General features: G+C 36.5%; 1 protein-coding gene across 3 annotated transcripts in view; it reads left to right on the top strand.

Moving 5' to 3' along the window:
• UXS1 (UDP-glucuronate decarboxylase 1) overlaps nucleotides 1–14,375 on the top strand; it is a 55,400-nt gene that overhangs the window by 26,694 nt on the left and 14,331 nt on the right. For all 3 annotated transcript variants that reach the window (XM_030234838.2, XM_030234837.2, XM_050978021.1), the window contains 3 exons: nucleotides 9,202–9,306; nucleotides 10,670–10,729; nucleotides 12,754–12,875. In XM_030234838.2, coding sequence (XP_030090698.1) covers nucleotides 9,202–9,306; nucleotides 10,670–10,729; nucleotides 12,754–12,875 — 287 coding nt within the window. The remainder of the gene's footprint in view (nucleotides 1–9,201; nucleotides 9,307–10,669; nucleotides 10,730–12,753; nucleotides 12,876–14,375) is intronic.

Raw genomic sequence — 14,375 nt, 5'->3', positions numbered from 1 at the left:
TAATTATTGCATGTTATTCAGTGGGTTGTTTATTGAATGTCTTTTCATCTTCCAACAGTGTAAATTGAGGGCTGGCATGGTTAAGTGTTAAAATAAAATTAACTTTCATACACCAAGAACATGATAAAATTTCCTTTCATTTCAGAGTTTATAGTCCAGTGGGGGGACAGTTTTTTAACAGATCAGTGGGGACAGATGGAGACAATGGGGGGACAGTTTTTTAACAGATCAGCAAGTTGGCATATAGATCAGATACTACTTTTCTTACTCCCAGTTTCTCCTTTTTACTTGTAAATAGAAGTTGGAATGTCTGTGCAGTCATGGTAAAAAGTAGGTTTGTGTCTAAAGAATTTCTCTGTATTTGCTGTCCTGTTTAAACCAGGTTATATAAGGTTGTTTGACAGCTCAGTTCCAGAGAGGATAATCAGTGCTTTATTTCTGAAAGAGACCTCATTTTTGGTCTAGAAAGAGCAGTGCTTTCTCTTTGGATATGGGAAAGTGAATTTAGTCTCGACATGGGTAGCTTTCAGCTTCACAGTGGTGCCTACGCACAGTCTGCCTTGGCTGCGTCATTATCTTTGAGCCATGACACCAAGTGGGACTCAGCATTCTTGCATCTTCATCTAGGTGGGCCAGAGACAATTACCAATCACATAAACCACATTTTATTTTTTAGCCTTGTGACAACTGTAGTTATCTCTAGTGCTGAAAATCTTTCTTCTCTACTAGGATTTTATTTGCTTTAGCATTTGGAAATGTCAGTGGGAGATGCACAAGTTTTCACTTTGTTTTTTTAAAGCAGAAGAAAGAGGCATTTGAATTCTTTAGTGGAATGAAAGTAGTTCAGGAATATTGAAAGATAAATAGTTAAAAAAAAAGTTGCAAATAGCTATATTAACCCTTCTTTTCCTATTATGGTTCAGTTCTGTGTTTTTAAAGATATTTTCATTGCAGCCTAACCTTCATATAGAGCTTTAATACACTATTAAATGGGCACTTTTTTGGTACAGGAAGACAGGGCTTTTTTTTTGAAGGCTGGTCTGGAAATGGAAAAATTTGATAATACTCTTTTTTGTATTATCAGGAAAGAAAAAATACACCTTTACTTATTTTCTGCCTCATTGTCTGCATTCATTAAGGTTACAAGTGCCCCAAGATAGTCCCTTGAGAGCACTGTGGCTTGTGTTCCTACAAACCATATTGTAAGGACACACAGATGTTAATTGGAAAACAAATGAGAATTAATGCTTCATCTGGTGTTACTGTGATGTACCCCAATTTAGGGTAATAGATAAACTGCATTAGGAAATGCCAAAGGAAATTCTGTATTAAATAAATGTATGTTATTAGTAATGTACTTGGTTTACATAGTGACAAAAGCATTAGTGCAGTTTTGTTTATACTCACCTTTGTACTCTGTGTTTGTAGTAAAAAGTAAGGGTTTGGTTTTATGTCACTTCAAGCCACCCAAGTCTCTGTTTCTATTGTGAAATAGTGTTATACTTAAATTTATGTGTTTAAAAAAAGCAAAAAACAAACAAAAAAGAACCCCCCAAAAAAACCAACCAAAATAAATAGCCTGTATACCCCAGAAAATGCCCAAAAATACACACATGAAAAACCAAGCCACTTTCAAAGTGATGTCATAAGATGGCACATGATCGTTCCACAAGCCTAAGCAATACCCCTAAGCAGGAAAAAATGCTTCTCAGTTCTCAGTCTTGAGGTCCAGTTTTCAACTACCCTTAAGCACACACAGCAGTTGAATAAATCTGGAAGAAAACATCAGACAGTTATACACAGCCCATATCCTTCTCCCACTGGTGTTTCTTCTTCCTGCTTCTTCAGCAACTTTTGGAAGCCTTAAAACAATCTTCTGTAAAGTGGTAGGTGCACATTTCCTTTAAACTGCTATCTGCTGTATCTGAAAGATGTCCTCTGTTGAACTGCTTCACAGTTTGCAGGAATACACTTTGGCCTTGTATTTCTTTTTGGTTGCTTGTAGTGTTGTTTTGTTTTTATTACACCTTTCACAAATTTGAAACAAAACCAGGCCTGAAAATGCCACGGATTTACAGTCAACAGTGGAAACAGTTGAGTCAGTTGAACTGATTTCACTCCCCTAATCAAAGGTGCACAGTATTTTTTGAAAAATACTGAATGATACTTCTAAAATTGCAGTCTCTGGCAGCTGAAACTGCTGCCCAAACTCTTTTTGGGTAGAGCAGTGAAGAGTTGTTCCATTCTGATGCTCAAAAACTTCTATTTAAAATAAGTGCATGTGCACTACCTAAGTAATATAATATGAAATGAGAGAGTAGTGAAGTGTAAGTGTAGGTAATGATCAACTGTTTTATGGCTTATTCTGAGATTAACTGATCTTCAGTTAAATAAAGCTGTTGCTGTTGGTTTGTTGTTCTGTTTTAATTCTTCCTGCCAGCAGTCCAGTTTCTGGAAAAACATTTCTTAAATGTAGGCTCTAATTTCAGTGACTATTGTGAACACAAAGGTAGTTTTGGCTCTCTTGACTCTCACTGAAAATGTTTTAAAAATTATATAATACATTTTGCAAGTTGAGAGACAGGGTGTTAGCACATGGTACACATAGTGGCAAGGATAAATTGTCTTTCAGAGTTTGCAGGAGGTGTTGTAGTTGTTAGTTACATGCACATAGGTAAGAAAAGTAACAGTATTTATAAAATTTTAATAAATCATTTCCTTGACTGGGACTAAAAAAACCTTTTTTTTTTTTAAGGACTTTGCTGCCTTGTAGGCCTGAGTTGATTTTTAAGGCTAAGACCAACAGTCTCACAAAATGGGTCAAAAGAATAGTCTATGGCCTTCTTGTGAGTGACAGCCTTCCAGATGTCAGGATGGTAACATTTTACTAAACAGTGTTCTATAGTATCCCAGAATTGTTCAGTCTTCAAATCCTCTCACAGGTAATTTAAAGCACATACAAATACGAACACAAAGGATATCGTTAATACATGGTGCTTTTCTTTGTTTTTCTTTGGCTTCCATACTTCCATCTCAGATTTTTCCCTTTCTAGTCTTTGTTCTCTGTGCTTAATATATTCAGCTTGCTGGTTTTAAGTTGTATGGTCAGGAAAGTCTATGGCAAGGCAGAGGGTAACAAATACTACTTTATTTTGTTTGTCCAGAGCCAAGTGCAGTGGTGCCTTGATCTTGGTCTGCTGTGAGGCTCTCCAAAACTGCTCCAGTATGAGCAATATGGTAAATCTTTATGAAGTTATTCCAGTTTGCCTGATTTTACAGACAACATCTTTAGCATCAGGTAAATGAACTAGTATTTGTCCTTTTTAGTTCAGGGCAATAGAAATGTCTCGCTTCATTGTGTTAGCTTCTCTGGCCTGACCTCCAGTAATGAAATCAGCACAGCTGGGTTTTTTTTACAGGAAAAGTCATACATTCAAGCTGTAGAAACCTATTTGTATGCTTCTGATCAAAGCTTTTCTGCTCAGTGCTTCCTGACTAGCAAATACAGCGATGGATGCAGGTGTTTAGTGGACTTAGTGACCTGTTTAGTCCTTTCTGGGACTGTGACACATGTGGAAGGCAGAAATTGAAGATGAAGGTCATTTCCTGTCATAGGAAAGGTGGTAGATTTCTCCCTTACCATTCACTTAGGAAGCATGGAGAACATATCCAGGGCTAGAAAATGAAGGTGATATGAAAGAAAGTAGTTTTATGGCAGTATTTTGGAATTTTATGTAGTGTTTTGTTCTAGTCACCCTAGGACAAGTGGTTTTACTGATCATTTTTGTTTAGCACTAAGGAAAACACAAGATCGGATGCTTGTGTCCAAATGTAGATATTGCAGATTCCATGTATGCTAAATTTTAGGGATTTTTTTTTTTTTGCTTTTCACATAGAGAAGGGCATAATTGGCAAACATTAGTTGTTGTTTTTCTTGCAATATGTTACTTAAACCTTATGCTGAGCACAGACTTCTATATTTGCCACAGTGTACCTTGTGTACCTGACTTGAATGTTTATGCCAGCTTGTGTGTCTGTGCTATTTTGAAATTAATTTGATTTTTTGGTCTAAATAAAATTGTAACATAACAAATTTGTTTCATTTTTCTTTATCAGTAGTCTATGATCCTGTGCTTGCTAAACTACTTGCTGCTGTCTTCACAGTTAACAAACTATCTCCCATGTGAGCTACACATAAAACTTGCAGAATTTTATTATTATTATCATTTGTTATTCTGTTGTGGTCCTTAACGAAACACTTTGCACAACTATTCACACAGTTATTTTCAACTAATTGCACTATTACTTTATTGCAAAGCCAGCTCAAGGCTTTGTATTAAATGTTGTAAAACTTCTTTACCTCATGTAACAAGAAAGTTGTGGAGGTCGATTACTAGATGTATTGTTTCTGTCCTTCAGTAATATTTTCCCAGGCACCCAAACAGTTAATCCTTTGAAAAGCTGTAGCTTGGAGAGCTTTCCACAGCTCTGGATGGAACCAAGTTGTCTGCTTTCTTAAATAACTGTTAACTTTGTGCTACAATGCACAAGGTTGTCAGCCAAGCTGGGTGGGTGGCTTTGTCTGGCTGGCCTGCTGAAATTCTGAGAGAGAACAAAAAAGTAGGTGTTTTTCAGACCTGACAGTTAATAAAGGGAAGGTGAAATGAGAAACAATTACTTTTATTTCAGCATTGTCAGCTTGATGGATCAAATATGAAAAGTTTGTGGTAGAAACTTTTCACCCTACTGAAATGTGCAGCGTTCTCCAAATATTTTGGAAAAACTGTGATGTTTTCATTGGTCTGAGGCTTGATATCCAAAAGATTCCTTCCCAGGCAAGAGGCAGAGGTCCTGTGGCTGCCTGGTTGCCTGACACTTGGCAAATTCCCTATCTTCCATCTCTGTGCCAGTTCTGCTCTTGCTGAACCTTATCCATACAACAGTCAATTTTTGCCTTTATGCATGGGGGAAAAGTGTATTGAGGCAAATGAGACGGGTAAGACTGTACATTTGGCAAGGAAAACCTTGTTTTTTTCCCCCAGCTCCTTCTTTGTTTCACTTAAAACAATTGCTAGCTGGGAAACAAAGGAAGAATGAAGGATTAAAAGAAGGAGAGTGCTTTCTTGCTTTCTGTCTTTGTTTTGCACTGTTTTTCACACTTAGTTTAATGTTTAAAAATGCATAAATAAACTTGAATATTATAAAGAGTTTTTGGGGTTTTGTATTTTATATACATTTGTTTCTAGCTAACAGTTAAATTACCACTTGGATAATCACAAGCCTAGCTGCATCCTTGTAGAGCAAAAGGAATTGTAATTTTTGACCTTTTGTATCTGAATTGCCACATGTCATTAAAGGAACCATTTCTATATGGGCTGCTGTGTGCCAAAAATTAGCAATATTAAAAAAAAAAACAACAAAGAAACCACAAAACAAAATAAAGTGAAAGGAGAGGGAGGCAGGAAAGAGTTCATTTCTGCTTTGACAGGTTAGGATTGGAGAGTAAATTACTAACAGACCAAAGTGGTTTTGAAGTTTTTTCTCTTTCCAAAAATTCCACCAGAGCTTGTCAAAAACCTAATTTAGAAAGAGATGTGAAGGAATAGGTAGAGAGAAATAGCATAAAACTCAAGGTCAGACTTCAGCTTTGAGTTGGCTGTAGGTGACTTCAGCAATTACTTTGTTTATTTTTCTGTACCACTGTGCTTGAGTTGTGCTTGCTGCTTGCAAGCATCAGTCAGCATCTTTACAGAGCATTCCTTTTCCCAGCTTCCAGTCTACTCCTTGTCTTTGGTTTTATGACAGTAGCATGCTGTGAGAAGGGGATACTTAAAGCGAAACTTGAAGCAGTCATGTATTTTATTCATGTTCAGAACTCATCTGTAGGAAGCGTGTTGAAGTTCAACAATCCAGTTAAAATTTACCCCATGCTACATTTTTGCATCATTTCCCCAGCAGATTCCAGATTTATTCACTGCTTAAGTTTGCAGTGTCACAGTGACCAAAGCAAGGAGTAGTTATTCCATGTCACACTTCATCATGCAGAAAAATTAACTAGCTTCATGTTGCAGATAGACTCCTACAAGTTTCAGTTGCATTAGCAATGCAGGCAGGGCTTGGAATCGAGCCTGAGCTGGGAACTTTGTTCTGCCAGCTCTCACTGTATCAGGTCATCTTTGGATGCTGTTTGTATTGCTATTACAGGTGCCTTGTGTGACAGACTCTCTCTTGATGCTGCACCGGAGTTGACAGTGGTTGGATGTACTATTTCCTGATCATTCAACAACAAATAGCAAAGAACCTACTGCATGAAATTTTACTTCTCTGCACCTTTTTTTATGTGAGAATAAATATTCAACATTACACATCTACCAAAACTCTGTCTTTAGCTTTCTGGGTGGTTTTGACATCTAGGCAGCAATTCATCCCTGCTTTGTGGAGATAAACAACTGTAGACCAAAGAGAGAATGGCAAGATAAAAGCAGATGTATTTTGTGGCATCTGCATGAGCATACTGTCCAATATCATTACTCTGTCAAGACAGTAAAACTTGCAGTAACAGTCATTAAGTTTAGCTTAGGAGCTCATCTTATGTTTATGTTGATAGTTAATTGTTCTCTGGGGTGAGGTATGGCTTGAAATAATTTCTCCTTATTTTGGTCACTTGACATTGTGAGTTTAATCAGTGAATAAAATTATTTTGCAGGATTTCTTGTGTTGCAGTTATAATGCAGGGCTGCAGTATGTGGTAAACTTTGAAATGCTTTCTCTACATGAACCAGTGTGTGCTTATCCAAGCTTATCAGGAGCTGAGCTTGCCCAGTAGACAATAGACACAACAGTTAATCTAGAAAAACTTGACTTACATACAAGCACACTTCATTAGGGATTCAGAAAGAAAGTAGGTTGAATATTTTACCATGCCAATATTGCTGGTATTTTTAAAGTGTTATTACTAGAACATGTGCTTATCTTAAAAAGAATGTGATGTTTTACTGTGAAGGAGATACTTGTGTTTTGAAGGCTTACCTACTTTTCACTTTTTCATTGCTCAATAGACTGTTGAAAAGTATGGGGTGACTTTCATATGGCTAATTCAAGCCACTTATATATGCTCTTGCCCTACTATGCTTTTTTTTTTTTTAGTATATAAGAGGTCAGAAAGCAAAGGTTTGCATACTTGCTTTGTCAGATGAAATTTGAGAGTGGGAAGGAAGACTTCAACAGGAGGCACATTCATCTGATATTTCAGTGTTCTCAGCTAGTTAAAAGCAGGTGATAACTTCATAGCTGATATTTTATTTTTTCATATTGTTATAGAACAAGGCAAAATGGCTTTAAACTGTAAGAAGGCAGGTTTAGATTAGAGATAGGAAACAGAATCACTCCTGTGAGGGTGGTGAGGCACCAGAACAGGTTGTCCAGGGAAGCTGTGGATGCCTGATGAACACTTGAAAGTGTTCAAATCCAGATTGGATGGGGCTTTGGTCAGCCTGGTCTACTAGAATGTGTGGTGGGATGGAGGTGATCTTTAAGGTCTCTTCCAATTCAAACCATTTCTGATTTTGTTTTATTTTCCCTACTAGATGTAACTCATGTACAGCTTGTACTGTTTAAGTGAGTATAGTTGTATTTAAATAGAGAAAAAGGAAAACTTTTTTGGTTTTTTGTTTGATTTGTTTTTTGGTTTGGGCTTTTTTTTTTTTGATAGTCAAGGGTGCTTCTACCCTGTTTTAAGTAGGAAAAGTAATTTCACTGGAGGAAAAAGTCCATTATGTCACAGATTCTGTGAAAGTTAAAGCTCCCAACAGAAGGCTATGAGAAATCAACATGTGGTCAAAGTACAGATTATTTTTTAATGCTGTGATTTTCTATTGCTTTTTAGTAATAAAACACCTAAGGAAATAGAAGGAAAACATTTGTTTGACCAGTAGTGGTTCTGTTCTAGGGCAAGGCAGCCTTGTGCCATGCAGTATTTTCTTCTGTCCGAATAGCAGCTACCCTTGACTTTTCCTTCTTCTTTCTGGTTTCAGTGTCAAATCTTCTTTAAAAAAACCCTAACTTTTCTTTTAAAACACAAAGGAGTTCTTTTTCCTTTCTTTTATCAGGCTATTCTAATTATTACTTCTCCTTTTGATTGATTGCTTTTCTTGAATTACCTTGGCGTAGGGGATTCGATCTTCCTTAAACATCTCATTTGAGCTTATGTTCAGTTTTTACTTTTGCAGTTGCTTATCCATGGGTGGTTTTTTTAAGGTAATTCTGGCTTGCTGTGATTCAAGTTACATAGAAGACAGAAAGACATTACCATATTTGCAACAGTCACGTTATGAAAGGCTTGCAGGTTGAGCTTTTGAATATCAGATACTGCCTATGACAATATATCCAGTTTTCATTGCTTTCTTTATTAAAACAAATTTGTTTCCAGCAGTCTTTTGTTTCTGATAATAAACCTTCAGTCATCTTAGACAATGAATTTCGACTTGTTCTTTGGTTAACTGTATTTCATAACAGGGAGTGGAGGAGTGTGTCAAAATCTCTGTATTGGGTTTTGATTTGTCTGTTTGTTTTTTCAATTAAAGCTAAAATACTGTATTATCCAAAGCATTGCATATGTGTGACAAAAGTAAGGGGAAAAAAGGACAAAAGTTGCATGCTTGTATCTTGCCATATATATTTAATATATAAATGATACAAACCTGATTAATGTTTCATTGACAGATCATCTAGAAATAAAAATACACTATTTAGTTTTCCCAAAAAGTTTCTCCTTATATTGAAGAAATTTTTTTTCCATTTTTGCTTCACAGTAAATACTCTGAAGCTTGTAGCCTCTTAAAAACTTGAGGCTAGCAGAATGTTGCAAATACTTCTTCAGCTTCTAAACATTTTGGAAGTACTCAGCTAAATTTTTTATAAGTGGAAAAGTGTGATCACCAACACAGACATTTATATCCATGTCAACAATGTTGATATATTACATTATGCTCTAGGGTTTTTTTACTAAAAATAAAGTTTTTCTTAGAGTTACAATAGTTTGTGTACATATCATCTGTAGGTAGTGATACAGGAAGTGATGGGTTCCAGTGCTAGGAAGTACACAAAGGAATACTTGTTTCTTGACTTCACTGCTTTCTCATTTAATATCGTATATTAAATAAGATATAAAATAATAATGCTATCCCCTCCATTTTTCTGCAGTGGACCAGATCTATCATCTAGCATCTCCTGCTTCTCCTCCAAATTACATGTATAATCCTATAAAAACATTGAAGACCAACACTATTGGGACTTTAAACATGCTGGGTAAGTGGAATTTTTTTATTACATAACTTGTTTAGACATCATATAATCCTGACAGAGTTGCTGCGCAGATGGGAGGATGAAGCAAATGAGTTGTACATTTTAAAAAGATGTTTCATTAGGCAAAATAAGGTTGGGGGGTATTTTTACCCTCTTTGAAGATTTTTGTGGTTTTCCTTTAAATATATCTGCAAATGAACACTAATAACATGGCTGTCAAAGGACAAGAACTTCGTGCCTGTGAGTTTACTATGGAGTGTGCAGTAATTACAGAAGAACAATTAAGAGTGTGGGATTTTTATAGCCCAGTTGTGTTCATGATTGCAGTTTTCACTTTGGTGACTGTGGAACTTTCCCACGATTGCCATAAGTTGGTGTTCCTTTCCACCTCAGCAAACATTGGACTCGGTGGAACTGCTCTGGTTTAAACTCCAGACATCAGGAGTACTGCAGGAGTACTGCACCCTCTTGTGCATGCCTTGGCTATCAAATTCTGAAAGAGTGTTTCATGTCTAGCATCATGCTGGATAATTACAAGACCATGTTTTCAGCTTTGTCTGCTAGTTTTGGTGCTGGGAAGGGGTCTGTGAAAAGAAGACCTCAAGCCTTCACTACTTTTTCCTCCCATCTTTCTGCCATTTGGTATGATGCAGACTGATCTGAGTGTCAGTGATCCTAAGAATTGTTATGAGTCAGAAAAACTCCTGGGCATTATCATAGTGGAGTTTCTTATTTGAGTGATACTCTAGAGAGTACAGTTCAGAGAATCAAGTGATTCAGAAGCTATTGAGGTACCAGAATGACAGAGGTGAGAGATTTGTTTAATTTACCATGCCAACTTGAAGACCACAAAGCCATTGAAGTGGAATGGAGGATAATCTCAAGTGATGGGTAGGATGATCCAAGCAGTTTTAAAGGGCATAATAAAGGAGAAATTATTGATTTTTGTCCTATAACATGTCATTCTGTGTAAGTTTCTTTACATGGCTTGTCTTTAATCTGTGTAAGGAAGGATTTAATCATCATAATATACTATGTTGTTTCAAGATCCTGATTTCCTAAGTGGAATGCTTCCCTGGCCTTTATTTAGATTGTAATAGATTAAGTTCTTGGATCTTGATTCAGTGCAACTGCTAGTCCCAGAAGCAAACACATCACATGCAGGGGCTGCTCTGATATTTCTTTAGTTTTCTAGTTTGGAAGTGGGAGCTAAGGATGTGATTTACAGCTAAATTTGCCTACTGAAAGAGATCAAATTGTCTTTAAAAACATGTAAAACAGGATCACACTAAAACAGCTAGCATGAGGGAAAGATTCTTGCACTTGCTCTAATTGTGTTCTTCTTTCCCTATTGCCCAAAATCTAGGTTTAGCTAAACGTGTTGGAGCACGGCTGCTGCTGGCCTCTACGTCAGAGGTTTATGGAGGTAAGAAGAATAAAATAGTATTTAGAGCTCTTCAGATATGACTGTGTAAAAGGATATTTACACATCTTTTGTCAGATACCAGAATGATAGATTTTCATCACTGTCTTAGCTTGCTTTTTTAGGAGATGTTTTTCTTACTGTTTAATTTATGACAAGGGCATTTACAGTGCTTGCTTTATGTATCTAGTCAAGAGTGGTGACAGGAGACTTGCAGTGTTGTCCATATCTTTCCCGTGTCCTGGTTTACATCTCTTTTTTCAGAGGGCTTCTGTGGAAATTTTGTTGTACTCTAAATTCCAGATGCCATAATGAAAACCTGAGAAGAAAGATTTCAATAGTAAATATGCATATTTTTTTCCCATCACGTAGGAATTGTATTGTTAAGATTTAGCAGTTGCCCTAGTGTGTAAGAGACAAAGGATGTAACCTCCAAGCTAAGAAAATGCTGGTTGTGCATGCAGGTTCTTCTGGTGTCTCTTAAAATGTAATATTTGACAATGCTCTCCATCTTCCTCTTACTGTTAGAAGTGAAGGAATGAAAGAATGATGGACAGAATGGTGACTGGATGCAGCAACAATCTTTAGTACTTCCTAGGGTGTGTAACAGACCCTGTGCCTGCTAGAGAAAATTCCTTCTGTTTTGAACTATTGTATAATTGATAATAGCAGTGTTACAAGATTAGTAGCGATACACAGGCACAGTACCCTGCTCAGTGGGAGGAGATTTGAGTCTCAGCTGAGAAGAACAAACAAGTAAACAAAAAATTGTCAAAGGTACAAGATACAAAGCTTTGTGAGCAAAAAGTGAGGAAAGACAACATGGCTCCAGGTGTACACTTTTGGTGGAGCAACTTCAGAAGATTGAAAGTAAATGCCCAAGCAAGAGATCACTAAGATGATTGGCCAGCCAAAGTGGTCTGAGCATGTGCAGCATTCCTACTGCCTCCCAAGCCTTAGATTATCTATGTTCAGGCTCTACAGAGAAAAATGATAGCCCCAAGGACTCTTCTGCAACTGAACAATCTCCCTTCTGGAGTATTTCCTTTCCCACAGCATCTTCTCAGACCTTTTTAAGATTGTTGTGAGCTTTTATAATCATGTAAAACTTCTGTGCATTTACCACTGCTCTGTGGCTGTCATATGGCACAAATTCATCCATAATCATGTCTGAACAGCATAAAATCTGGAAGGTTTAATCAGAACTGACTGTCAAGGTTGTTTCAAAAAATTAGCTCTCAAAACTAGGAAGTTCTGTAGTAAACTGTATGCAAACTTCAAACCAAGTAGAAATTATACCATTCTTAAGACAACAAAGGGAGAGATTTAACCAAGTGTTTGTAATTTTTCAAGCATATAAAGCACACACCATCAAGGTTCCTAGGTGATTGTTGTTTGTTTGTTTTTTATAATCAAGAACTTCTGTGCTGGGTCAAACCAAAGGATTGTCTAACCTGATTGTGCCCAGTGATAGCTAGTAAAAATGCTTAGGGTAAAATAGAAGAAGTGTAAGTATTTTGTGGTGTGTCACTCTTACCTCTTTAAGAAACACTGTAAATCTCTATTTTCTCTATTTTTTATTTCCTTGTTTCCTATTTAATGAAATTTGTTTATATTTTACTTACCTACATAACCTATAATGCCTCTTACATAACTGCTGCCTGCATAGCCTGTAATATTTCCTCTGAAGCACATTAGGTAAAAGTTGTATTTATGCCCTTGAGGTGGTCTGTCTTTGCAGAGAAGAGTTGTCTTTAACCCTCTGTTGACACACTCTTTTAAGAAAAGCAGTTGCTGGCCATTGTTTGCTTGTACTCTGTTATTTTACTAGTCTTTTATCTTCTGCCACTGCTGTTTTCATGATTTCACTTGAAAGAAATTGTGTTAAAATGTAAGATTTTCTAAAGTGCAGAATTCAGAGAGAAGATGTGCTGGCTTGTATAACACAAATGCTCTACTGAAAGTTTCATCACATGTAGTCATCTTTTGATATATCATAATCTAAGGTAGGTGTTTTTTCCCCATAGATCCTGAAGTTCACCCTCAAAATGAGGATTACTGGGGACATGTGAATCCAATAGGTCCAAGAGCCTGCTATGATGAAGGAAAGCGGGTTGCAGAGACCATGTGCTATGCATACATGAAGCAGGTATTAAACTTCTATCAGACTTGGTGGTTTTTCTCTAATTACTGAAGGCCCACTATATGGCAATATTGGAATACATGCATTTAGGGGTAGGAGGGCAAAAGAACATCTTAAGTAGGAGCACTTATCCTGTTGTTGCAAAATCTCTTTTCTTTAATGGGAAGGCTTTATTGCTCCCATCTGTTGTGTGTTTTTAGATGAGCAGTCTTCTTGTGGAAAATGTGCTTTAGTGTTCTTAATAGGTATAAAATGTCTTACAGCATAGTAAATAGTTTTTAGACAGATTAAACTGAGGTGACCTTAGTGTGCTTAAAAGTCAGTGGGATTGAAGAAGGCCATTACTGATAAATGTGTAATGTTGAAGGAGAATAATTAAAATCAGAATATGCAGGTAAGAATGGGGAAGGTCTTTAATGAGTACTTACATAAAAGCAATGTATTTTAAGCAATTTTGAAATGTCTTAAAATTATGTACATATAAATTACAGACCTTAATGAATATCTAGCTCTGTAATGCCTGTTTTCAGACAAAGACAGTAACATGAGGATAAAAATGCAATTTAAAATATGTTTAAGAAATTATTCATGTCAGTTTCCTTGTGTTTCCTAACCAACAAGTAGAAACTCATCATTAACTAACATAACATTGGCTGTTTACCTGTAAGTAAATCTTGCTTAATTGTGGTTCATCTAAGCTCTAGAGGACAATTCAATTAGCAAATATGGCACACTAAAGAAAATGGTACCAGTATTTCTTGTTATTTGCAGCCTTAATATAAAAAAGTATAAATCAAACATAGTATATTGTATAGAATTATAAACCTTTAAATTATAAAATTCTAAATACTTTATAAATTTGAAAATAGAATCAAGCTGAAGTGGTGAGACTTTAAGAGGTGATATTTCAGTGTAGAGTAGTAATTTTGTCTTATCTCTTCTGCCAGACAGAGAAGGCAGAGGTTCTGTCTCCTTTGTTCTCTTTTAAATCATTTAAGGTCCAACATGGCGATACTTCTCTCGTTCAGGATGATGTCTCCAGTATTTCACTGTAGCAAAATATTCCTTGTCAGTCTGGAAACCCATTTGCAGTTGAAGATTGCAGTTTTTATGAGAAATTTTTGTGCTCTAGGGTATTGCATTTTTTGCAGGTTTGTGATACACTGCAATATTCTTTTAGAAGGGCATGAGTAGGTAATTTTTGAAATCATGGGCTATATCTTAAAACCACAGAGTGAATCCTCATAGCATCTCAGAGATTTTATGCAGGATTTACAGTGAATAGGAAAGGTTTATAAACTGGAACTGCAGTGCACATGTACATTAAGTAAAACCTCATTATGCAAATGACCTCTCTGTCCTAGAGGCAGCTCTGTGACATATTTCTTGTACTTTGTTATGGATTAGTGAAGTCTGCCCAAGCTTGTCCTAAGTTCAGGTATATTCTGAAACACTGTTGAGCTGGTGTGGGGAAAAGAGAGGGGGTGAGTAGTGTTTAGGTGATGT

Source organism: Serinus canaria, chromosome 1 (assembly GCF_022539315.1).
Source record: "Serinus canaria isolate serCan28SL12 chromosome 1, serCan2020, whole genome shotgun sequence".
NCBI classification, from domain to species: Eukaryota; Metazoa; Chordata; class Aves; order Passeriformes; family Fringillidae; genus Serinus; species Serinus canaria.
The sequence above is the reverse complement of the archived record's forward strand: the minus strand, read 5'-3'. Positions and strand labels throughout refer to the sequence as shown.